At 38.1% G+C, this 24,713-nt stretch overlaps 1 protein-coding gene across 2 annotated transcripts in view; it reads right to left on the bottom strand.

Annotated features, from left to right (window-relative positions):
• TPK1 (thiamin pyrophosphokinase 1) overlaps positions 1-24,713 on the bottom strand; it is a 329,713-nt gene that overhangs the window by 173,473 nt on the left and 131,527 nt on the right. For both annotated transcript variants that reach the window (XM_024758048.1, XM_024758049.1), the window contains one exon: positions 14,453-14,525. In XM_024758048.1, coding sequence (XP_024613816.1) covers positions 14,453-14,525 — 73 coding nt within the window. The remainder of the gene's footprint in view (positions 1-14,452; positions 14,526-24,713) is intronic.

Raw genomic sequence — 24,713 nt, 5'->3', positions numbered from 1 at the left:
GAAATATTATTATTCTTTTGATTTTTTCCCAACCATTTAATACGGTAAAAACCATTCTTAGGTTGCCAGCTATACAAAAGCAGACAGCGGACGAGATTTGGCCTGTGGGCTGTAGTTTATCAACCAATCCCCGTTCCAAGCCCACAAATAGTTTTTGTGATTTTAACCACCAAACTCTGTACATGTTTGAGGAATTTAATATGAAGGAAAAGTCACCGGCCTTTAAAAAAATCTCTGCGAACTCCCTTTTCCTTATCTGTAACGGACCTAGCAGGCAAACTAACAGTGCCGTTGAGATGCCCTGTATAATGCCCAGAAAGCACCGGGCACAGAGACGAACACAAAGCAAATTCTCACCTTGGCACTTCCGAACAATCTCTAGAAACGTCGATGCTACAGTCACACCACCTCGCGTCAAAGGTCACTAGAGTAAGCGAAATATTGCTAATATTCCCCATAGAACCTTGTGTGGAGGCTTATAAAACTATTTTTGAATTCACTGACAACTTGTAAGAAATTATTACAAGACAATGAGTGTCATTAATGAACCTAATTTCAAAAGATCAATGCAAAAGCCGTTAGACTGTCATTCTCAATTAATTTTACTCTTTGCCAATAATTCAACTAAAATAGATTAATGAGTTTTTATATTTAACACACATAAAACCTATCAGGTTATATTATGCTGACTCCTTTAAAACTCCTTAATTAGAAAGGAAACAAATCCTTTGGAAAAAAAATTATAACAACATATCAACTGTTATTTCATGCACTCTATCCAGAGAGAGACTTGGCCTCCTAAAAACAAGAGGCAAGTCCAGTGAAAGCATTCCCAAACTTGCTATTAGCTTATTCATTTTAGGATAAGTCATTTAGTGCCTATCCATCTAGCCAGGACAAGAAAGGACTTATGAAAATTATCCTGCAAAAAGTTTTTGGGGCTCTGAGACTTCTACTGTAACTTTATGGACTGTGTTTATAAGGTTAAAAGTTTAGAAGTGTTATTTCCTTGTAGGTACCACGCACACCAACTCTGAACATTTACTTGGAGTGACTTGCATATAGCTTCTCACCTAACAGAATTAAATATGTCTGTAGCTACAAAATCTAAAATGCTTTTCAACAAACAGATTATTTTCCTAACAACATATAACTTAATTCTCTGAAAAATCAGATAACCTCAAAACTTATCTTAAAATTAGAATCTTAACATTGTGATCTGTTGATAATTAACTATCTTCCTCACTAAATCAATAACGATAATAAAAAGTAACATTTGAGTACACATCTTGTTATATGAGATGTGAGTCACTTTATATGAATTATGTTCTTGAATCTCTAAGACAATCTTATAAGGTTAATGTAATTATCACATTTTAAGATGTGTAAACTGAAGTTTAGAGAGATTAAATAACCTGCCCAAAGTCACGCAGCTGATTTAGGACATAGTATGTCATCTGAAGCCCATACTCGTAACCTACCAATGCTTTGTACTCAACCCTGCTTAATTAAACTTTGGGTATTTTGCAAGGTTTAAGCAGAAAAACACCTTTATAATTTATACTGAACCTTTATTTAGTTGCTTTTCTCCCATTTTAAATCCCTGAAAATCCTTTAGCTTTTCGACAGACATGACCCCTGCCTGACTCCATGCTGATTCCGTTGTAGCCCAAGGCTTGGGACCCTCAGAACACCCACGGACATCTGAAGTGCGCAGTGAGTGCTTAGCTATCCTTCTCGTCCCTTTTTTCTGCTTTCCCAACTCATTATACTGTCACTATATTTATCATTTATATTCATGACATAATTCACTTTTTTTGGCTATTAAACATATCATTCTGATCAACATCTCTGTATACAAGTGTTTATTTCTGGTTATTTTCTTAGAATTGAATTCTTAAAATGAAATTACTGGGGAAATTATAAGAACATTTTTTTATAACCCTTGGTAGATGTTGCCAGAGTTTCCTGCCTTTCCAGGCAGGCTGTAAATATGAATATTCCTACTGGTGTATGAGGGTGAAAAAAAATTTCTTCTTTTAAAATATAAGTAACAGTAGGAAAGATAATTCATCATGAATTTCTTACTGTGAATTAACTTACTTGCCGTACTTCCTTCTTAATCACAAACAGATTAATTTCATTAAGGAAAAGATGACTTTCACTGGAGAGGAAGGGAAAAGAAAGTTAAGACAATTTTGGAGTGTGAAGCAGGGCTGAGACTGGAAGTGGTCCACCCAACTGAGGACTAAGGAGCTAAAGGACAGTATGAAAGAAAGGGACACTTCTGGGAGGGGAAACAGGTGTCAATCAAGGGTAAAGAAAAGGAGGCAAGAAGATGTCAAAGACCACCTTTCAAGTTGGCTCTGAAAAGATGAAGTACAATTTATTATCCCATCACATTAGAAAACTGATACTTTTTTTAAAAATAAGCAATGATAATAAGAGCTTTATGGGGTATTAAAATTCTAGCTCCCACACACTTTATTTTCCCCTATCCATTGCCGAAGTAGCCTTTCTTCCTGTATGTTAGCATACATTTAAAAATATTTAGGGAGATATACTCAAGAGTCTTAAAAAAATTGAATACATTACACTTTTAATAATGAGGTTCCATAATCTTTTATTAAACTGAATTGACCAGAACGCTGTAATAAGAAACTGGCTGCCAGATTAAGAGCACAGCAGGGATAAAGCAAAATGACTTATACTCTGAATAAGCAAAGATAGAGATCTAAAATTAGCCCAAACTTGTTCTCAAATTTGCTAAGAAGGGGAATAGTTGCATAAAGCCGATTGAAATCTAAATGATCTACGTTCCTTGACACAGGTATGAAAATTGTCTTTTTACTCTGTAGAGATGTTATCACAAAGTAACCATTTCCCACTTTCCTCTTTATTGTATAAAGCATACTATGGTAGATTACTACTTCAGTTTTATTTACCAGACTTCTAAAAACATTTCTACTTTTCAAACTAAAAAGTTTTCTTTAAATTATCAAATGACAGCTGACGAGTAACAATTTCTTCAGCAAGAATGTCACGTGATTAAACTCTTAAAAATTCTAAGTAACAAGTTGCCTAATATAATCCAGTGTTCTCTTTCTGTTTTTCTAGACAGTGTATAAAAGAAGAGAACAAAAGTAATTTACCTTGTAGCAATTCTCCATTCAATCCCAAACATAAAGAGACATTCTAATCTGCTATAACCTTCACTGCCCTGGGTGTTGTAAAATAACCTTTCCTTTCAACACGGCATTGAACGAAAACTTTAAGCATTTGAAACAAGAAAGCCACCACATCTATTAACAGAAGTCAAAAGTTATTTTAAAACAGCACAGGGTCTCAAAATGATGGCTTCCTTCCTAAAAGCAGAGCCAGAGTTCCCAGTGGAACAGGGTGTCCAAAAGACTTAACATAGCAGGCTCAAGAATGCTTTTATAAAGCCTGCTTGCATGGTTGGCCTTTGGACTAACACCTGGAGGACCTGAACGGTAAACAGTTCCCTATACTGATAAACAACTTTCCCCAATGGTGGCTCACTGTGCCTAAATTATTTGTACAAACCATGTGGTTTATGCTAAGCACCTGCTTTCTTTTTGCCCCCAGTAAAATTTTGGGCACTGGCTCTTGAATGAGCTTCCCTGGTGACAACACATCACACTTGTTACAATTTGATTAAGCACACACATCCTACTGACTCCACTGGGAAAGGACTCTTGCAACTGGTGACTCATTTCCTCCAGAATATTCCCCCAAGTGCCTTTTCCCTTTGCTGATTCCGCTTCCTATACTCACAGCCGTGATTTATTACAGCGAGAGGCTGACTATATGACGAGTCCCGTGAGTCCTCTAGTGAATTACAGAACGTGGAGGTGGTCTTGGGAACCCTCAAAACAAAGAGCTACAGAGATTCTTCCTCTACTAGGATGCTTGTATAGGCTTCTATTTTACAATAATCCTATAAGTATCTGGACGCAGAGATCTGGTCTTGTCCAGGTGCCATTCCTTCACACCCACTATAAGTATGCCAAGGACGGACTCGGCCTCCATCAGCGCTCTCTGCCAACTCTCCCCAGAAAAGCAAGGATGTGGTGGGGCAGGAGTGGGAGTGCTGAAGGTAACCGTGGTGGAGGTTATTGTTCAATTACCCAGAACTAAGCAGAACCTGAAAAGGAAAATTGAATGCTCACAAAGAAAAAGGAGGCCACAGGATTTCCCCGGCATTGAAACTGATCCTCACTTTACTTTGAGAAAACTCCCTCCTTTCAACTAGAGGATTACGGCATAACGGCTAGAAAAGAGCGCAGATTCTGGGGCCAGAATGCCTGTTTGGAGGCTACTTAAACCATTTCCTAGTTGTGTAAGCTCGGGCCAGTTACTCAACCTCTTTGTGCTTCCATACTCATCTGTAAAATGTAGGTGACAGTTCCAACCTAATAAAATTTGATGCAAGGATGAAATGAATTTATAAATGAAAGCACATATAAAAGTGTCTGTCATATTGTGAGCACGTTAAAGTCATTGGCAGCCATTGCTCTTTTCAAGGTTATATTGATTATTTCTCTCATCAACTTTTAAGAGTAGAGAAAACCTGAAATAGTACAACAAGCTTATAAGCATCCAAATACATTTTAGCCTGTTGGAAACCGATACACTACTTTAACTGTTAGTGGGTAAAGGGTAGTTTTCAATGGTGAAACTCGAGAAATGTAACACTAAGGTAAACAAAATTAAAATTTTGGCAGACTCACTTAGAATGACACTGTGCATGGTGAATTTCCAAGAGGGACATAGAGAATGTCAAATTTCACAAACTCGTTTCATCACAGAAATCTTTTTTATAGCAAGCTATCATGTGGCACTTGGTGTAAATCTGTTTTATACCAAGTATCTAAAAGAAGGATTAGACACCTGAGTCATAGAAACTTTCATGAGAACCTACTAATTCCTAGGGATCCCAGAAGGAACGACCAAGACTTCAGGTTGCAGGAGATCACATATTACATATTAATAGGGATAAGGAGGAAAATTAAGATAAAATTCTTTCGATCAAGCTCCGCAAGGAAAGAACAAAGGAAGGAATACCCAACAGCTACAGGTGGGGAACCGTGGGGGAAGATTGATGAGTAGGGGGTTCCCATGCACACTATTTGAGAATCAGTGTCTTTGTCTTTAAATTGGAATTAAAACACAAGCACTTCCTGCTTAACATCAGTAGTCTATTTAAGAAAAATCAGACATCCTATTCAAATGTCAACCAAAAGGCTGTTTCCCATTATTTTGACTGGGAAAAAATATATTCAAACCCAAATACTCAGTCTCCTAAAATGCAACTGAAACACATTTACAGAAGCAACAGACATTATGATGAGATGTAAAATGATGAGAAATTTTCTGCTATTAGATATAACATTTATGGCATCTTATATTTAACAAAAGGAGCACAGGTTTAAAAAGTTTAGACAGGGCTTCCCCGGTGGTGTGGTGGTTAAGAATCTGCCTGCCAATTCAGGAGACACGGGTTCGAGCCCTGGTCCGGGAAGATCCCACATGCCATGGAGCAACAAAGCCCGCGTGCCACAGCTACTGAAGCCCACAAACCTAGAGCCCGTGCTCCACAACGAGAGAAGCTACCACAATGAGAAGCCCGTGCACCGCAATGAGGAGTAGCCCCTGCTCTCTGCAACTAGAGAAAACCCATGTGCGACAACGAAGACCCAACACAGCCAAAAATAAATAAAATAAATTAAAAAAATAATAAAATAAATTTTAAAAAAAGTTTAGACAGACTACCCTTGCCCAGTGACTGAGTCTGCAGAAATGTGGGTATGGTCATGCCACTGTTAGATGACAATAGGAAAATATCATCAAGAAACACTGATTTAATAAAAGATATTCTTTAATAATTCACGTTATTTCCGAAAAATAAAAAAAATCTTACCTTTCCCAATTCTGAAAAAGATACAATGAAAGAACAAGGAGACGATAGTCTGCCTGGATCTCCGTCTCCACTCCTGCAGTTTACAGTACTGTAGAATTACCAGCTGGCCTAGAATAATCTTGTTATGTCTCTAATAGAAAAGTAGTGGCCTAGCACCAACTCAACATTACTGCAAGTCTCACTCATCATTTATACTGGGGATTACTGTATCTCTTCAACCAAGTCTTATCTTTGTAACTGCAGGGCTAACAGGGTCTTGGGCCCACACCATATTCCAATACTCTTGCCCATCGTTAGGATACCATACCGTGTTCTTCCAGGATCTGGAAGAATTAACAGAGAAGATAATATCAGAACTAAGATCTAGAGGCCTATTCCTGACTTATGACGAGGGTAGTTTTCACCACCCTGTCGAGAACATGGCCTTGTGTTGATGGCAACAGTTTTCGGCATGCCAAAAGACTCACTTTTGTCATACCACAAAGACGACGTTCTTATACTTACAGCCTACCCCTGCCCTTCCTATCTTTCTGTTACCAAATCACCTTGGTTCTTCAATGTTCTTTCTTGGCTCAATTCCATGTTCTATAAATAGATTTTATATAATGTAATAGTTTACCAGTTTGTTTGGTCATTCTTGGTCTGGCCCAGCTATTGCAGTTCTACTCTTGCCACCCCAGAAATGCGGGTGAAAGGGAGTGACGTGATGGAAATGTGAAGGGACAGTGTTTGGTTCTCACACTGACCATTATCACATTGCTGGTGATACTGGCATACATTCCCAAGGATGCTAAATACCTTGTGCAAAAAACTGTCCTGTCCAATAGACCAAAGATGTAATCTGTTGAAAAGCAGTAGCAGTAACTGAGTCCCAGTTTTAACAAAAAATTTTTATGGAAAACATGAACATTGATACGAGAGCTGTCTCTAGCTAGTTCTACCATTTTCCTTAAGTCATTTAAGCTTTATGAGCTTCAGTTTCCACATCATAAAATTGGGCTTAATAACACTTTAATTTTTATAATATTTTAAAGCATTTTACATTTTTATCAGTATATTTTACAACATATTGCTATCTTATATCCTACACAATCACATTTATGGAAAAACCTGTTTTTCGGTGACTTTCTAAGGCATTATTTAAAAACTGCAACTAATTCCTTAACCTCCTAAACATAAGGAAGCATGCTTTAAAACCCCCTTCCTATGTCCAGTAAAAACCCCAAAGACTATATGCAACAGTAAAAGAATATCAGAAGTTACATGAGATATTACAGTTTCTTCAAAGGTCTCAGGAAACTGAAACACATGTGGGCATGACTGACAGAATAACTAAAAAGACTGAAATAGGTGATTTTAACCATGAATCAAAGAAGCACTGACTGACTCAGAAAGTGAAAAATATAAAGGACAATAAAATATCAAGGAGAAAATCTGTAAGAGACATTCGTCATCTGAGTTAATATTAGTGAACCAGGCAGAGACGAACTAAGACAAATGGGCAAAAGAGGAAACACAAAGATGTCACAGCTATCTGAAAAGGAGGCTTTTTATGGAATAAATTAAGAATGGCATACCACCAATAAAACGGACAACCAGGAAGAAATGGACAAATTCTTAGAAAAGTACAACCTTCCAAGACTGAACCAGGAAGAAACAGAAAATATAAACAGACCAATCACAAACACTGAAATTGAGACTGGGATTAAAAATCTTCCAACAAACAAAAGCCCAGGACCAGACGGCTTCACAGGCGAATTCTATCAAACATTTAGAGAAGAGCTAACACCTATCCTTAGCAAACTCTTCCAAAATATAGCAGAGGGAGGAACACTCCCAAACTCATTCAATGAGGCCATCATCACCCTGATACCAAAACACAAGGATGTCACAAAGAAAGAAAACTACAGGCCAATATCACTGAGGCACACATATGCAAAAATCCTCAACAAAATATTAGCAAGCGGAATCCAACAGCACATTAAAAGGATCACACACCATGATCAAGTGGGGTTTATTCCAGGAATGCAAGGATTCTTCAATATACGCAAATCTACCAATGTGATAAACCATATTAACAAACTGAAGGAGAAAAACCATATGATCATCTCAATAGATGCAGTAAAAGCTTTTGACAAAATTCAACACCCATTTATGATAAAAACCCTCCAGAAAGTAGGCATAGAGGGAACTTAACTCAACATAATAAAGGCCATATATGACAAACCCACAGCCAACATCATTCTCAATGGTGAAAAACTGAAACCATTCCAACTAAGATCAGGAACAAGACAAGGCTGCCCACTCTCACCACTATTATTCAACATAGTTTTGGAAGTTTTAGCCACAGCAATCAGAGAAGAAAAGGAAATAAAAGGAATAATGAAAAATATGAAAGAGAAATTAAGGAAACACTCCCATTTACCATTGCAACAAAAAGAATAAAATACCTAGGGATAAACCTACCTAAGGAGACAAAAGATCTGTATGCAGAAAACTGTAAGACACTGATGAAAGAAATTAAAGATGATACAAACAGATGGAGAGATATACCATGTTCTTGAATTGGAAGAATCAACATTGTGAAAATGACTATACTATCCAAAGCAATCTAGAGATTCAATGCAATCCCTATCAAACTACCAGTGGCATTTTCCACACAACTAGAACAAAAAATTTCAGTATCTGTATAGAAACACAAAAGACCCTGAACAGCCAAAGGAATCTTGAGAAAGAAAAAGAGAGCTGGAGGAATCAGGCTCCCGGACTTCAGACTGTACTACAAAGCTACAGTAATCAAGACAGTATGGTACTGGCACAAAAACAGAAAGATAGATCAATGGAACAGGATAGAAAGCCCAGAGATAAACCCATGCACATATGGTCACCTTATTTTTGATAAAGGAGGCAGAACATACAATGCAGAAAAGCCAGCCTCTTCAATAACTGGTGCTGGGAAAACTGGACGGCTACATGTAAAAGAATGAAATGAGAACACTCCCTAACACCATACACAAAAGTAAACTCAACATGGATTAAAGACCTTAATGTAAGGCCAGACACTATAAAACTCTTAGAGGAAAGCACAGGCAGAATACTCTATGACATAAATCACAGCAAGATCCTTTTTGACCCACCTCCTAGAGAAATGGAAATAAAAACAAAAATAAACAAATGGGACCTAAGAAACTTAAAAGCTTTTGCACAGCAAAGGAAACCATAAACAAGACGAAAACACAACCCTCAGGATGGGAGAAAATATTTGCAAACGATTAATCTCCAGAAGGTTAAAAGGAGATTAATGCCCAAAAGGACAAAGGATTAATCTCCAAAGTTTACAAGCAGCTCATGCAGCTCAATATTAAAAGACCAAATACCCCAATCCAAAAGTGGGCCAAAGACCTAAATAGACATTTCTCCAAAGAAGATATACAAATTGCCAACAAACATGTGAAAGGATGCTCAACATCACTAATGATTAGAGAAATGCAAATCAAAACTACAATGAGGTATCACCTCACACTCGTCAGAATGGCCATCATCAAAAAATCTACAAACAGTAAATGCTGGAGAGGGGGTGGAGAAAAGGGAACCCTCTTGCACTGTTGGTGGGACTGTAAAGTGATACAACCACTATGAAGAACAGTATGGAGGTTCCTTAAAAAACTAAAAATAGAACTACCATACGACCCATCAATCCTACTTCTGGGCATATACCCTGAGAAAACCATAATTCAAAGAGTCATGTACCACAATGTTCATTGCAGCTCTATTTACAATAGCCAGGACATGGAAGCAACCTAAGTGTCCATCGACATATGAATGGATAAAGAAGATGTGGCACATATATAACAGTAGAATATTACTCAGCCATAAAAAGAAACGAAATTGAGTTATTTGTAATGAGTTGGATGGACCTAGAGTCTGTCATACAGAGTGAAGTCAGAAAAAGAAAAACAAATATCATATGCTAACACATATATATGGAATCTAAAAAAAGAAAAAAAGTTCTGAAGAACCTAGGGGCAGGACAGGAATAAAGACACAGACATAGAGAATGGACTTGAGGACATGGGGAGGGGGAGGGGTAAGCTGGGACGAAGTGAGAGAGTGGCATGGACATATATACACTACCAAATGTAAAACAGCTAGCGGGAAGCAGCCACATAGCACAGGCAGATCAGCTCAGCACTTTGTGACCACCTAGAGGGGTGGGATAGGGAGGGTGGGAGCAAGATGCAAGAGGGAGGATATATGGGGATATACGTATATGTATAGCTGATTCACTTTGTTATAAAGCAGAAATTAACATTCCATTATAAAGCAATTATACTCCAATAAAGATGTTAAAAAATTAAAAATGTATACTTCTTATAAGTTAAGAAGAATAAATAACATTGAAAATATTAAATATTTTAAAAATTAAGTCAGTGTATGAAAGTCATAAAATAAACTATTGTTAAAAAAAAAGAATGGCATGCCATATGCATCAAGGAAGTGGATCACAAGTAGTTGGACTATAACTACATATAATCATTGTTTATTGTATCTATATGTTTAATATTAAAACAGGTTACATGGAGCTATCAGCATGGAAAAATACATTGATAGTTACAAGTCACACTGTCCTTCAACTGAAATTTCAAATTATGTCTTTGGCATGAATCCAATGGTACATCATTGCTCTCTAAAATATGCAGTTTTGGGGCTTCCCTGGTGGCGCAGTGGTTGAGAGTCTGCCTGCCTTTGCAGGGGACACGGGTTTGTGCCCTGGTCCGGCTGGGCCCGTAAGCCATGGCCGCTGAGCCTGCGCATCTGGAGCCTGTGTTCCACAACGGGAGAGGCCACAACAGTGAGAGGCCCGCGTACCGCAAAAATAAATAAATAAATAAAATAAAAATAAAATATGCAGTTTTCAAGCTGCTGCACGTTAACTAACAGGAGGTATAAATTGTATATCTTGGCTCATATCCTGTGGACCATATGGAATTAAGTGTTAGACCAGAGCTTGTCCCCCTTCTTGTCCAAAACCCAAAGGAATAAATAACTAAGGGCTGTAGACACAAAGACTAGTGATTAGGTGGTTGGTACGTAACCTAACTTGAAGCAGGTTATGCACACAGAGACCTAATCGAAGAAAAATCGCTAATGGCTATGTTTTCTTCTTTCCTCTTACATATTACTAGTTAAAGACCAAGAACGCATTATGATGATATTAAAACATCTTTCTCATTGCCTAACAATCCAGTTTCATCAGTACCAGGTCAGATAGCTTGGTAGTCAGCTGCCACGTGGTTACCAATGATCCCTGCCTCCTGATATTGACACCCTTGTGTAGCCTGATCCCACACTGTACCAGGGTTGGTCTTTGTGACTAATCACAACTGGCAGAAGAGATAATAAGGCGATATATCACTGATGAAATTAGGTTATAAAAAAGACCACTATTGGGCTTCCCTGGTGGCGCAGTGGTTGAGAGTCCGCCTGCCGATGCAGGGGACACGGGTTCGTGCCCCGGTCCGGGAAGATCCCACATGCCGCGGAGCGGCTGGGCCCGTGAGCCATGGCCGCTGAGCCTGCGCGTCCAGAGCCTGTGCTCCGCAACGGGAGAGGCCACAGCAGTGAGAGGCCCGCGTACCACACACACAAAAAAAGGACCACTATTTCTGTCTTGGGCTGGCTCTCTTGCATACATGTTTTCTTTTCCCTCCCTCTTTCCCCGGAAAGCAGCCTGCCATGCTGTGAGCAGCCCAATGGCCAGGAACTGATGTCTCCAACCAAGAGCCAGTAAGAAGTAACAGCCAGTAAAACCAACGAAGAACCACAGGAATAATCTTGGAAGAAATTTCTGTAGCCCCAGGGGTGCCTTGACATGATGGAAAAACCAGGCTACATTATAACCTCATGAGAAACCTTGAGCCACTACTGCCCTATTAAAGTGACTCTCGTATTTCTTACCCGGAGTCCCTGTGCAAGAGAACTGTTTGCTATTTTAAGCTGCTAAATTTTAGGGCAATCTGTTACACAGTAATAACTAACGAATACAGATGGCAAGAACCAGGGTATATTCTGTTTAAAAGCTGACAAACCAACTACTTGATATTTCAGCACTTTCAGAAATTAAGCAGGCAAACCAAGTAAAAGTCAGGTATAGACCTGGATTTCTCCTATAATAAGAGTAAGAGGTACCTTGAGTAGTGCTGGAAGAAGCCAAATTCAAAAGGGTTAAGCAGTGAGTGACAGTAAGAAAGCGAAATAAATTCAAATTTGTCCAGACCCCTCCCCATCTTGTCTCGTCCTAGAAACACATAAGTCAATGATGTATCTATCGGGGGAAAAAAGTTGTACGAACCAATGTTGGCTACGAATCGACTTTATGATTTTAACAAAACTTTAGCATTTTAAATTTCTTCCTTATTTTACTTTCTTCAATAGAGCCTCAGTTTCAGCTTCATTGATGATCCAAACCAGGTAGGAAAAAAAGTGTATTTTCCACTTTCAGTGGAAATAACCTCCTTTCATTTGTAACAGAGCAGCTTAAAGATTGCTTAAGGTGGAGATAATGGCTTATATGAATTGTGTGTAATGCTGCATTAACTTGTTGTCATTACCATCATTATTAAAACTGCAGCCAAACATTCGCCATGTGCTCTACAGGGCACATTAGCTTATACAAGACATCACTGATGCCCTCTAAGAACAGATCCAAAGAGTTCAAAAGCAGTGAGTTCTCATAGATGCATGAAAAAAAAAAACCAACCTAGATTGTACTACATCAACTTAGAAGCACGCAATGTAGGAATTAGAAGATTCGGTTCATCTTATTTTTCAAACAAAACCTTAACAAATAGAAGTTAGCTTTGGAGGTTCAAATCAAGAGTGAAGCAGGAAATATAAGGGAAATTCATCTAAAGGTATTAACTCAAAATTTTCCTTCACCCCCGAGCCATTCAGAAACAAAAAAAGCTGGCTTCCCATTCTTTCCTGCTATTTCCTCATCCTGTCAGATTGACACTTGCAGTCTTGGCAAGCTGGCAGCATTCAAGAGAGGGAGAGAACAGTCACATCTGGCCAGATCTTCAACTGGTTTCTGGGTCTGCTTGCCCCCGCCTCTCCTGCTGTTTCTTCTGCTCCCGAAAATATGATTAATGTCTATGAATTTGCAAAACTCTGCATTGTAAGCAAGGCTGAGGGCTTTCCATCCCAAGGATGTTGAGGTATGGAGTTAATGAGAAGTGAGACTGTGGGGAATGAATAGAAACATGCCGTTGTTAAAGTAATTGAGCGTGAATATCAAACACTGACTTGGGAGCAGTCTTCATTTGCTGATGGAAAGGCTGATCAGCTAGTGGGTAGACGGGTGTGCACAGATCTGCATTCACTGCTGGCCCCAGAATTTCCATCACAACAGCCTACACTTTATATAACCTTGGTACCTTGTTTCCTCACCTAGATTCATGCTTCCCTTTTTTCTCTTTCTTTTCTTTTTCCTTTTCCCTTCTTTCCTTCTATCCTCCCCTGCCTCCCCCTCCCTCCTTCCTACAAAAGTTTTCCTCTTTCTTCTTTATCTCATCCATCCCAGAGCCCTATAAAGAATTTAAAGTTTCTTTCAATAACTGCTGTTTCTTTAAAAAATGCACAATTTACTAATGCCAGTTCAGAATAACACAGATGATGGTGCTGTGGCTAGAAGAACTGCTGAGGCTATAATTATCATGTTAAACACCCTGCATTGTCCTCTAAAGCCAGTGAAAACTTGAGTTATTAATTAGTATAAGACACTCCTCTGTGTCCTTCATCATTCGCAATTAGATCATTTGTATGTTCTTAAGTGGCAAGGATCTTTGGAAGATGTGCACAACCGTGACAAAATGAACACCTTCATAAGCTGTACATTATTATTAATCTCAAGTTGTAATGAACAGTGTTATTCAGAACAGAGTAGTTCTGTTCTGAAAAACACTATTATTTTAGTAATAGTTTCAAGAAAACTAATATTAAAAAACATAACTGGTTCTAAAATTCTAGGCACTCACAATTAGGGATTTTTATAAAAATTCATTTACAAAGATGTTTTTAATTTACAATAAAATGGACAACATTTAAATGTACATCAATTGGGAATTGGTTAAGTAAAATACAATACATTCATTAAATGAAATTTAAAATGTGTGAAAAATACATAATTAATGAGGATATAGGCAATACAGTATATTTTTAATGAGGCATAAAAACTATAAACTCATGTAAAATATACATGCTTAAAAGACTAAGCATTAATGTTTAACTGATGGTCATAGAAATTCTAATATTGTGTTCCCACTTGTCATTTTCTAAATTTCCATTTGAGTGTGTATGAAAATTGCTAGGAAAAAACTTCTTAAGTAACAAAGTAACCAAACAATGAGTTTCTCAATCCCTACACATACACCCAGAAAACCAGGGAAAAAACATAGGAAAAGCAATCATATGAGAAAGACCTTAAATATAGAAGTGTTAATGGTTTACCTTAATAGCGTAGTAGTCTCTAACTTCAGGCCTAATAGAATCAAAGTCTCCACTGATGAATTCAGGCAGAAAGCTGAAAGAAAGAGTTCCAAGTAAGTCAATTATTTAAGGCTACTTAGTTGCTAACCTTTAAAACTATGATTATTAAGGACCAGAGAGAGAGAGCTAATGTACTCAAAAGGAAAAAGAAATAGAGCCTATTTTCAGAGTGAATGGGATGTTACATCTTATATGCTTAGTTTCCATACAGTATGATTGAGGGCAACTCCACATATCCAACTAATGCGTCAACTTAGTCTATCAGTCAATATTTATCTTGCTTAAAAAAACATATAAAGGGGCTTCCCTGGTGTCACAGTGGTTAAGAATCCGCCTGCCAATGCAGGGGATGTGGGTTCGAGCCCTGGTCGGGGAAGATCCCACATGCCATGGAGCAACTAAGCCCATGCACGACAACTACTGAGCCCGCGCTCTAGAGCCCGCGAGCCACAACTACTGAGCCCGCGCTCCATAACAAGAGAAGCCACCGCAATGAGAAGTCCGCGCTCCGCAAAGAAGAGTGGCCCCGCTCGCCACAGCTAGAGAGAGCCCGCGCTCAGCAATGAAGACCCAATGCAGCCAAAGATAAAAAAATAAATAAATTTATTTTAAAAATATATATGTAAAGATAAAAGAAGATTATTGGTTTAAAAAAAGCTCTCAGTTCAAAACCCTAACACAAAGACTCATAGTCTCTGCATAGTCCCTTCTACAAATATATACGAACTTTGACAGTATTTTACCCTGATACCAGTTCAAAACTTCCAGTAGATTTGAACTGAACAAATGATGATGAGGATTAGGCATTCTTTGTAGAGCAGGAGTTAGTTCAAAACCATTTTCTAAATATCCGACGGACAGGGCTTCCCTGGTGGCGCAGTGGTTGAGAGTCCACCTGCCGATGCAGGGGACATGGGTTCATGCCCCGGTCCAGGAGGATCCAACATGCTGCGGAGCGGCTGGGCCCGTGAGCCGTGGCCGCTGAGCCTGTGCGTCCGGAGCCTGTGCTCCGCAATGGGAGAGGCCACAGCAGTGAGAGGCCCGCGTACCGCAAAAACAAAAACAAAAATATTCTACTGACGTATTTCTAGAAATAGGAATCTTCTAGATAGGTCTGCAATACCACAAAGGTCACGGTTACTAAATAAAGAGAGAGAATTCCCCCAAATGGATGTTTCTAATTATATCACTGTTACCTTATGTCTCTTCCCTACCATTTATATTTTTTCAGAACTCATTTTGGAAAACCTACCTTACTGTATCTACATAAGCCATCCTTTACTATTTTTTACGTAAAACACTGACATGACCTGGTAGAATTTCTTCCCACTTAAAACACCTAACTGTGGAGAAATAAAACTTCCCTGGACTTCTCAGTACTCTGGCCAAACACTCTTGCTTTCTGAGCTTCCGAAGTACCTATGATATAAAGAAGAGAATAGTTGCTTTCATGTCTTCCAGAAATATTCTGCTCTCCATAAACCATAAAAATTAGATCTAGCTTTTTAACCTAACTGTCCTGATTCAGAATCATAATATAACTTCTATATGTCTTCTCAAGATGGCCAAATTGTTACATAATGAACCAGGTTCCTAGTTAAAGGGAGACTGAATATTACTGCTGGGCATTATATGTCAAAAGAGATAAAGCCCCAGCACTTCCCTGGTGGCGCAGTGGTTGAGAGTCCGCCTGCCAATGCAGGGGATGCGGGTCCGTGCCCTGGTCCAGGAAGATCCCACATGCCGCGGAGCGGCTGGGCCCGTGAGCCATGGCCGCTGAGCCTGCGCGTACAGAGCCTGTGCTCCGCTACGGGAGAGGCTGCAACAGTGAGAGGCCCGCCTACAGCAAATAAAAAAAAAAAAAAAAAAAAAAAAAAAGATAAAGCCCCAGAACCTAGAGACATCTCTAGATCATAAAAGCTAAGACACACGGAGCTATGTGGCTCCTGGAGAGATTTTACTGTTATAAATTGTTAAATCGGTTGGGGTTAAGATTCAGGCCCATAAAATTTCTACCAGAGACTCTTTCAAGAGGGGAGAAGCACAGCTGCCACCTCCCACTTAATAAGTTAAGGGAAAATATCATTATTTCCTTGTCTTTCACATATGGAGTGTGCAGCTATTAGCACAGGACCACTGACCTATCATTGCGTGAGCCAAGGGATAAAAACTAGAGCACAGGAATTGATGCAATATCAAAATATAGCTGGAAGTGGCGCAAAAGGCAAGGAAGGCCTTCATATCCAAGAGGAGGTTGATAGGATTCCATGAAAGTTAAATATTTAATACTTGTTTCGTCTAACTTTTATTAGAGGTAATAAGAACTCTGACTCAGAGCTTCTTGTGTACACATTCAGGATAAAATTAATAAGGAAGAGTATTTAAAAACCCATTACTAACCTTATTCTTTTGTACAATGTTTTTAAGTTCTTAACCCAATTGGAAATAGGACTTCTTAGGTCGACTCAGTTAACTAGTCTATGTTGGACCAACTCTTCTTTGATCTATACATCTTCTTAGGACTAAATGGTTATGAGAAAATTCTACCACAGAGTTCTGTACCATATAAACTGCACAGTTTTGTCTTTTCATTAAACAATGATAATTACTTATTAAAATTTTCAATCAATTGATTTCAGAAACATTCACTGAACATCAGCCATGTGCAAAAAACAACAGTTCTCTCAGAATAAGGCAAAACTGGGAAGTAAAATAGGTTTCTAAATCACCTTGCCTGGTTTCAACATCTTCCTACAAACTTTTCTCCTCAAAACGTCCCTACCGTAGTATCTATGAATTTCAAAATTTCATTTTATACCTATTTTGGTAACTCCCTTATATCTTAATTAGGACTAAAGATAGACTATTAGTTCATATCTTTTTTTCTTCCTGTTGCAAAAATTAATTCATTTTCAAAGTTTCTTTCAAATGCCTCCACCTACCACCATTCAACCATACACAAGTTAAAACGCATATGGATCACAGAATATTCATGCTTCTTATGGTCTGAATGTTTATGTCCCCACAAAATTCATATTCGTATGTTGAAACCCAACGCCTAAATTAGGAGGTGATCAGGTCAAGAGGGTGGAGCCCTCATGAATAGATGAGTGCCCTTATAAGAGAAACCCCAGGAAGCTCTCCCCTCTCCCATCACATGAGGACACAGCAAGAAGACAGCCACCTATCTGTCTAGGGAAGAGACCTCACCATACAGTGAATCTGCTGGCACTCTGACCTAGAACTTTCCAGCCCCCAGAACTGGGAGAAGTAAGTGTTTGTTGTTTACAAACCATCCAGTCTATGGTATTCTGTTATAGCAACTTAAAGGGATTGAGACGTTGCTGGCAAGGATAAAAGGAATCATTCCTCCCATACCTCCATTATCCTTTTAAAGGAATTGAAATCTAAGAAGTCAAGTGAGTTTTGTGTGTCAAGTGAGTTTGGCCAGTACTTCACCATGTAAAGCAGTCATTTTAACTTAGGACTCTGGTTCTGTCAGTCCAAATCACGTGACTTCCTAATAAGACCTACTCTATGTTCCTCCACAAACTTTAGCGCCTCAAATATCAAGAATCAATTTGGCAGTTTCCAAATACTACATTTTCTGACAATAAATAAAATGAAAAATAAAAGCTGATAAATGTAGTCAGCTGAACATCTATCCCCTAGGATATATCATCTTAAAGAGCATTAGATATTTTTCTTACTCTGCAATTAATGAAGGAAAGCAATCACGTAAATTCACTTATATATTCATGCAAAATATTAACAGGAAAACAAAATTATATAAATAAAAGATAACCAACTTCAGTAAGTTTTTAATATAATTTTCTCCAGTATAACACAGATGCTTTTAAAATGAATGAGGATGCTTATTTCTAAAAAGACTCATAGCAAAAATATACCTGGTATACACGCTGAGATAACTAAAATAATTATAACATTTCCTGATATAATACACTAGTTTTTGAATCTTCCCGAAATGTGCTTTTGGACGTTGCAATTAAAAGCCCACCTAACATTTTCTGAGGCACCTGTTGCCAAGGCGCCTGGGCATTCTGAAGAGGTACTTGTTGGGGATGACACTTCACAGATGTAGAGCAACTATATTATGATATAAAAGACAGTGTACACAGGAGATAATTTTCAAAACTATTTGGAGACTGACTGCACATAGCAACTGATGAAGAGTAAATGGATTTGTGTCACCAGTGATCACATTTCTGTCTACTGTTGATGTACATCACACCAGTGGACCTCTTCTTAGTATCCTCAGTCTACCAGCACCGACTCGTTAGTATTAAAAGGTGTTACAAACTCTACAAAAATGGCATAGACTCTTGATATTTATATTTTAAATATTACTGCACTTGCTACTCACTAATGACAACATAAGAGATCAAAAAGAGTTGAGATTAATTCATGAGCTAAAGATCCATCACATGTAATAACTGAGAGAAAGGTTGACACATACAGAAGATATACTTAACCACGGTGTGTTACAACACAACTACTGTTTTTCATAAGACATTTTCTGACCACAGAGCCTTCTTTGCTCCCAAAGAAGATACAACCACTGCCTTCCAACTTCCATAGCAGTGAATCTCTTACTTTCCATTTCATTTTAAGCAATTTTATAAATGTCTTTTAGCTTCTTCTAGACTAAGTTCTTGGAGCAGGAGATCTCTGATTGATCTTGGTATTCCCCAAAGCACCAAGTACACAGATGGTGACAATAATGTAATAAAGTGAAAAGGCAGAGAAGGAGAAGCAGGAGGGATGAGGGGATGAAAGGAAGAGAAGTGGGAGTAGGAGGGAAAAGGAGAAAAAGGAAGAGGGGCGGGGGAAGGAAGAGAGGACAAAAAGAGGAAGCAGAGTGAGGGGAGGGGAGGGAAAGAGTGGAGAGGAGGAAGTAGAAAAAAATGGTAAAAAGGGAGGAAAAAGGCCAGGAGAGGGAAGGAAGGGGAAGAAGGAAGTGGGAAAGAACAAGGAAAGAAACCTTCAATATGAACTTCTTACTACGCCTGCTCCCTAATTCTTAGTTTGTCCAAATTATTTCACTTCTCTGAGCCTCATTTCGTCTTATGTAAAATGAGGATATAATGTGGAGTGGTTGTGAGGATTAAGAGTTAACATATGTAAAGGACTTAGAAAATGCCCCACACGAAGCAAGCAGGACTGAAGCCATTCAGTTAACATAAAAGTTATTACTAGAGAAGCTAAGTAACTTGTCCGAGGTTAGAAGGCTAATAAGAGCTAGAACCAAATCTCACGCCCAGGCGGCACCATCTTTATTCTCTAACAGCTCTCTACAGCCTCCCAGATACATGCATTTATGAAATGGAGGAAGAGTTTCTTGTGGAGAAAGTTCTCTACATAACTGCATTATTCCCCTCCTGATTTTATTCATCAGTGTTAATTTGGTCAACCCGTATGTATTAGAAAAGTACCACTGAGGCAGAAGGAAAGAAGGATTTGTGCTCATTGCTAAATAAAGGATAGGATCTTGATTAAAGGAATATGTTAGGAGGAGAAATTTTGAGAACATTGTTGAGAAAGATTATGGCTCCAGATACAAGAAAAAAGTAATGGTATCCAGTGTGAAGAAACAGGAATTGCTCATTCAAAGGTCTGAGCTAATTAATATTCTCTGCAAAACTGCATAACTTAATTAATAGGCAGGAAAAAATCAAGGGTGATCTAAAATACAATAAGTAAAAATGGTACCACTTTTGACTGTGTTTATAGATACAATCAGATTATTTTACTAAGTCCCGAATACAATAAAGGTTTCAAAGGTATTTAAATACAGACGGTCCCTGACTTACAATGGTTCGATTTTTTGACTTTAAGTGGTGTGAAAGCAATAAGCATTTAGGAGAAATCACACCTCAAATTTTGAATTTTAATGTCTTCCTAAGCTAGTGATATGACATACTCTCTTGGCGATGCTGGGCAGCCACAGGATCACAAGGGTAAACAACTGACACACAATAATTCTCTTTTTCATTTTCAGTGCAGTACTCAATAAATAAATTACATGAGACATTCCACACTTTATCATAAAACAGACTTTGGGTCAGGTGATTTTGCCCACCTGTAGGCTGTTAAGCGTTCTCTGAGTTGAAGGATTCCCTTGCCTGGCATAGGAACGTTTTCTTGCTACACTTCCATTAGAATATGCAACTTCACTTCTCACAAAATCTTGGCCCTTATTTGAAACCTGCCCTACTTGTATATCCAACCAGAGCTGCATGGTAATCAAGCAGCAGTGTGAGTACCAAGTTACTCCATACCATAAGCTATCAATCCCTAGGTATGCTCTGCTTATGCTTCTAGGTTTATGATTTATTTTAATGAATAGAGAAGTGGTAAAGAGAGGCACAATTATGAAATCATATGAGGCTTCGTGAAAGCATATTTCATTCTAGGCAGGAAACAAACAAACAAATGAATAATTCAGCTCTGTAACCGAGCACTCTGACTCAAAATAAACAATGCAAATTTTATGGATCAGTAAAAAGTTACAATACATAGACAGCTACTACTGCCCATGCTATGAGAATCCCCTCTCAACTGTAACAACTTGGAAAATCAGACAAAATATGTTAAACAATGGTATTCAGACAGTGGAAAGCAGGCAGCTCAGGACAGCTGCTGTGAAAAAAAGGGAAACAAATAAGATGAGCCCCTGTGATTCCTCAGCTTTCTTTCTGAAGGCAATTTCTATCTCAGAGCACAATGAGGGAAAACTCAGAGACCTGCGGCCTCCCTAACGTGAGGAGACCAAGATTAATTTTAAGGCAAGGTGAAGAGCTTGAAAATGCAGAAGATGGAACCATACAGAGAAAGAGAGGTCTAGAAAGCCTCACTCCTGGTGAGGATGCTATGAAGACTGTTGAAATGATAATAAAGGATTTAGAATTTACATAAACTTAGTTGATAAAGCAGTGGCAGGGTTTGAGAGGATTGACTCCAATTTTGCAAGATGTTCTACTGTGGGTAAAATGCTATTGAACAGCACTGCATGCTACAGAGAAGTCATTCATGAAAGGAAGAGTCCACCGATGTGGCAAACTTCATGGCTGTCTTATTTTAAGGAATGGTCACAGCCATGCGAACGTTCAGCAGCCGTCACCCTCCTCGGTCAGCAGCCGTCACCACTGAGGCAAGACCCCCCAACAGCAAAAAGATTATGAGCCACTGAAGGCTTAGATGATGGCTAGCATTTTTTAGCAAAAGAAATTTTTTTATTTAAGATATATACATTGTATTTTAAGACATAAGCTATTGTGCACTTAATAGACTACAGTATAGTGTAAACGAATTTTTATATGCACTGGGAAACTTAAGAAATCCATGTGGCTTGCTTTATTACAACATTTGCTTTATTGCAGTGGTCTGGAACCAAACTCACAGTATCTCTGAGGTATGCCTGTATTTATAGAACACTCCAGCCAACAACAGCAGGTATGTACATTCTTTTTCAACTGCACGTGGAATATTCTTCAAAACAGACCACATTCTAGGCCAGGGGTCAACAAATTTTTTTCTTAAGGACCCAGACAGTCAGTATTTTAGCTTCTATGGATGATAATGTCTCTGTCTCAGTTACTTAACTCTGTCATGATAGCAAGAAAGCAGCTGTAGAAAGTAGGAAAACAACGGGCACTGCTGTGTTCCAATAAAACTTTACTTCTAGGCAGCTGACCTGCAAGCTACAGTTTGCCAACTCCTGCTATGGGCCAAAAATAAGACTTAATAGATGTAATGGGACTGACATCATACAAGGTATGTTCCATGACACACAATATTCTTTCTTTTCTCACTTGCTCAAAATCATCAACTCTAAATCAGTACTTCCTGAAATGAAGTATGATCACTAAGAGAATACGCTATTTGAGACTTTAAAATCTCCATTTATATACAGAATGAAATTGTTATTAATTAAAAATCAATCATATGTCATTAAAGTAGCTTGCAGATTTCAATTTTTCGAAATATATTTTATCCTACTTATAATTCACACCAGCTTAATTGCCCCACTAAATTATATAATTATGTATTATATTTAACATTTATTTATATATATATAATGCAAATATAACCAATTTAATATTATAATATTTTAGAGTTCAGGTGTACCTCAAATTTTGAAAAATACACATTTTAGAAAATAATTTTCTCACTGACAAATGTATCATTTCAACTGTGAATCAAGACCCAAAGTGTTACAGTGAACATTACCCTTTAAAGTAATAATTTAACAGCAATTTTATAAATCACATATTTAATCACAAAGCTTAATATTTAGTATAACATTTGGTAAGACGCTACTACAACTGTGCCAAGCATGTATCAGATGCTACTTCAGAAATCATTTTACTGCCTCCCAATGCTGGCAGCTTAATGTCACACATGCAGGTGGTGAAATGTGTTGTCGGTGGCTTTCATGACACATGGGAATGGATTTTCTCTACACAGAAGGATAAACTGGGTCCTCCCTTGTGGCTTTGCTAGATTTTCAAAGCTCAGATAACACTACATAACCAACCAGTAGTTTTGGGAGTGAGACTATTTCCATTCCAGAGAACCAGTTTACATGTTTAATTAATGACCTGTCTAGTTGGCACCAAAGAAGGACGAGATATAAAGAAGAAAAAAAAAATAATAAATTCAACAGCAAAATCTAAGGTAAAAAGATTTCAGAAGAGAAGTAGTTTTAAAATTTAATATCAACTCTATGCCCGAAATGTACTGTTTCCTTTGCTCCACAAAGAGTTGAAGATGAAAACACTAAGAAATGAGAACGACAGGAGTAAAATTTATACAATATTTACACTAAAAATATGGAGACCAGAGTCTGCACATACTGAATCACATAATACACATCAAAGACAAACAAGTCATTAAAAAATTTTTATATATTGCATATAACCTAGCAAGTTTCCTCTGAGGCGAATGCTGTGTCAAGACCTAAAGAGGTTTTGTGAAAAGACAGTTTTTCTACTGTATCATATTCATACAGTGGGTTTCCAGAAAACAAAATTTATAATATAAACTACACTCAAGCACATAGCGGCTTGTCATTTTATTCACTTTCATCATTCCTGCAAGATGCTATTCTTAAAAGACTCATTATCAAGTTCTAGGATGGAAATGAGGTTTTTGGATAAGAGATAGAGAGACTGGGTCACGATTTATACAATGCTAACTGCTGCCCAACAATGTACATGGCGAGTACAATGATTTAGTGTGAAACTCTAACAAGGCACCACATTTGAGGAACATCTATTCCTGAGACTGACTAGTCATTAAGGCATCTATAAAATGGCTCAATCCATCTTTTGAAACTTCTCTCTCAACATTCTCCATAAACAGGAAACAATTTTAATTTTGAAAGACTAAAATCAATATTTAAGTCTCAGAAATTTGATTTCGTCTTCATACCACTGGTTAAGACAAAATAATAAGAACTAGAGTTTTAGACAGTTGGAGTTTAAGATTACAGAATATTTCAGTGCCCAAGTTCAGCTGAAAGTTGTAAATGCAGAGAGAGTGCTGAGGAGAGGTCAGAGGTAAAATGATATACTCGTGAATCTTCCATACACGGGATACTTAATTTATCAAAGATTTATTAAATATATACAATGTGTGTCACGCTGCAGATACCAAAGTTACAGATCCAAACAGTTCAAAGTCTAAGCATGGATATTATAGAAGAGGATCACTGACTCCATCAAGCACAGAATGCAACAGAAAAACACAAACTTGCCAGACTAGAGGAAGGGAAGCCAAGGCTTGATAACAGGTGGTCCTGCATGAAAAGTTTAAATGAGTGAGATCATGACAAGAGGATGAGAGAGAAACATAATGCCCTCATTCGGGCAATGAAAAGAAAAAAAGTCGGAAGAGGTGAAAGAAAAGTTAGGAAACGAAGGAAAAGTATGTGTATATACTCCACAAGGTCACTTCCTCATTTCTTAGATGACAGGTGATTTGTCTTTCAGTCACCTGCATTCACATGTGGCTGGCGATGTTACCATCTTTAAAACACGGGAGAATGACTTAGTGCCTCTTTTAGCTTCAGAACAGGGCTTTGCACACTAAATGCAATAAAGGTTGTACAATTAAATATTTCCTCTGGCTCTTAGTATTAGGTCACTTTCCCCTCCTGCCCTTTTCTGTAATTACTTATTTTCCAAAAGTGGTGAGGAGA

Source organism: Neophocaena asiaeorientalis, unplaced genomic scaffold (genome assembly GCF_003031525.2).
Source record: "Neophocaena asiaeorientalis asiaeorientalis breed wild unplaced genomic scaffold, Neophocaena_asiaeorientalis_V1.1 scaffold206, whole genome shotgun sequence".
Classification (NCBI taxonomy): Eukaryota; Metazoa; Chordata; class Mammalia; order Artiodactyla; family Phocoenidae; genus Neophocaena; species Neophocaena asiaeorientalis.
This window is presented reverse-complemented; position numbering and strand designations above follow the sequence as displayed.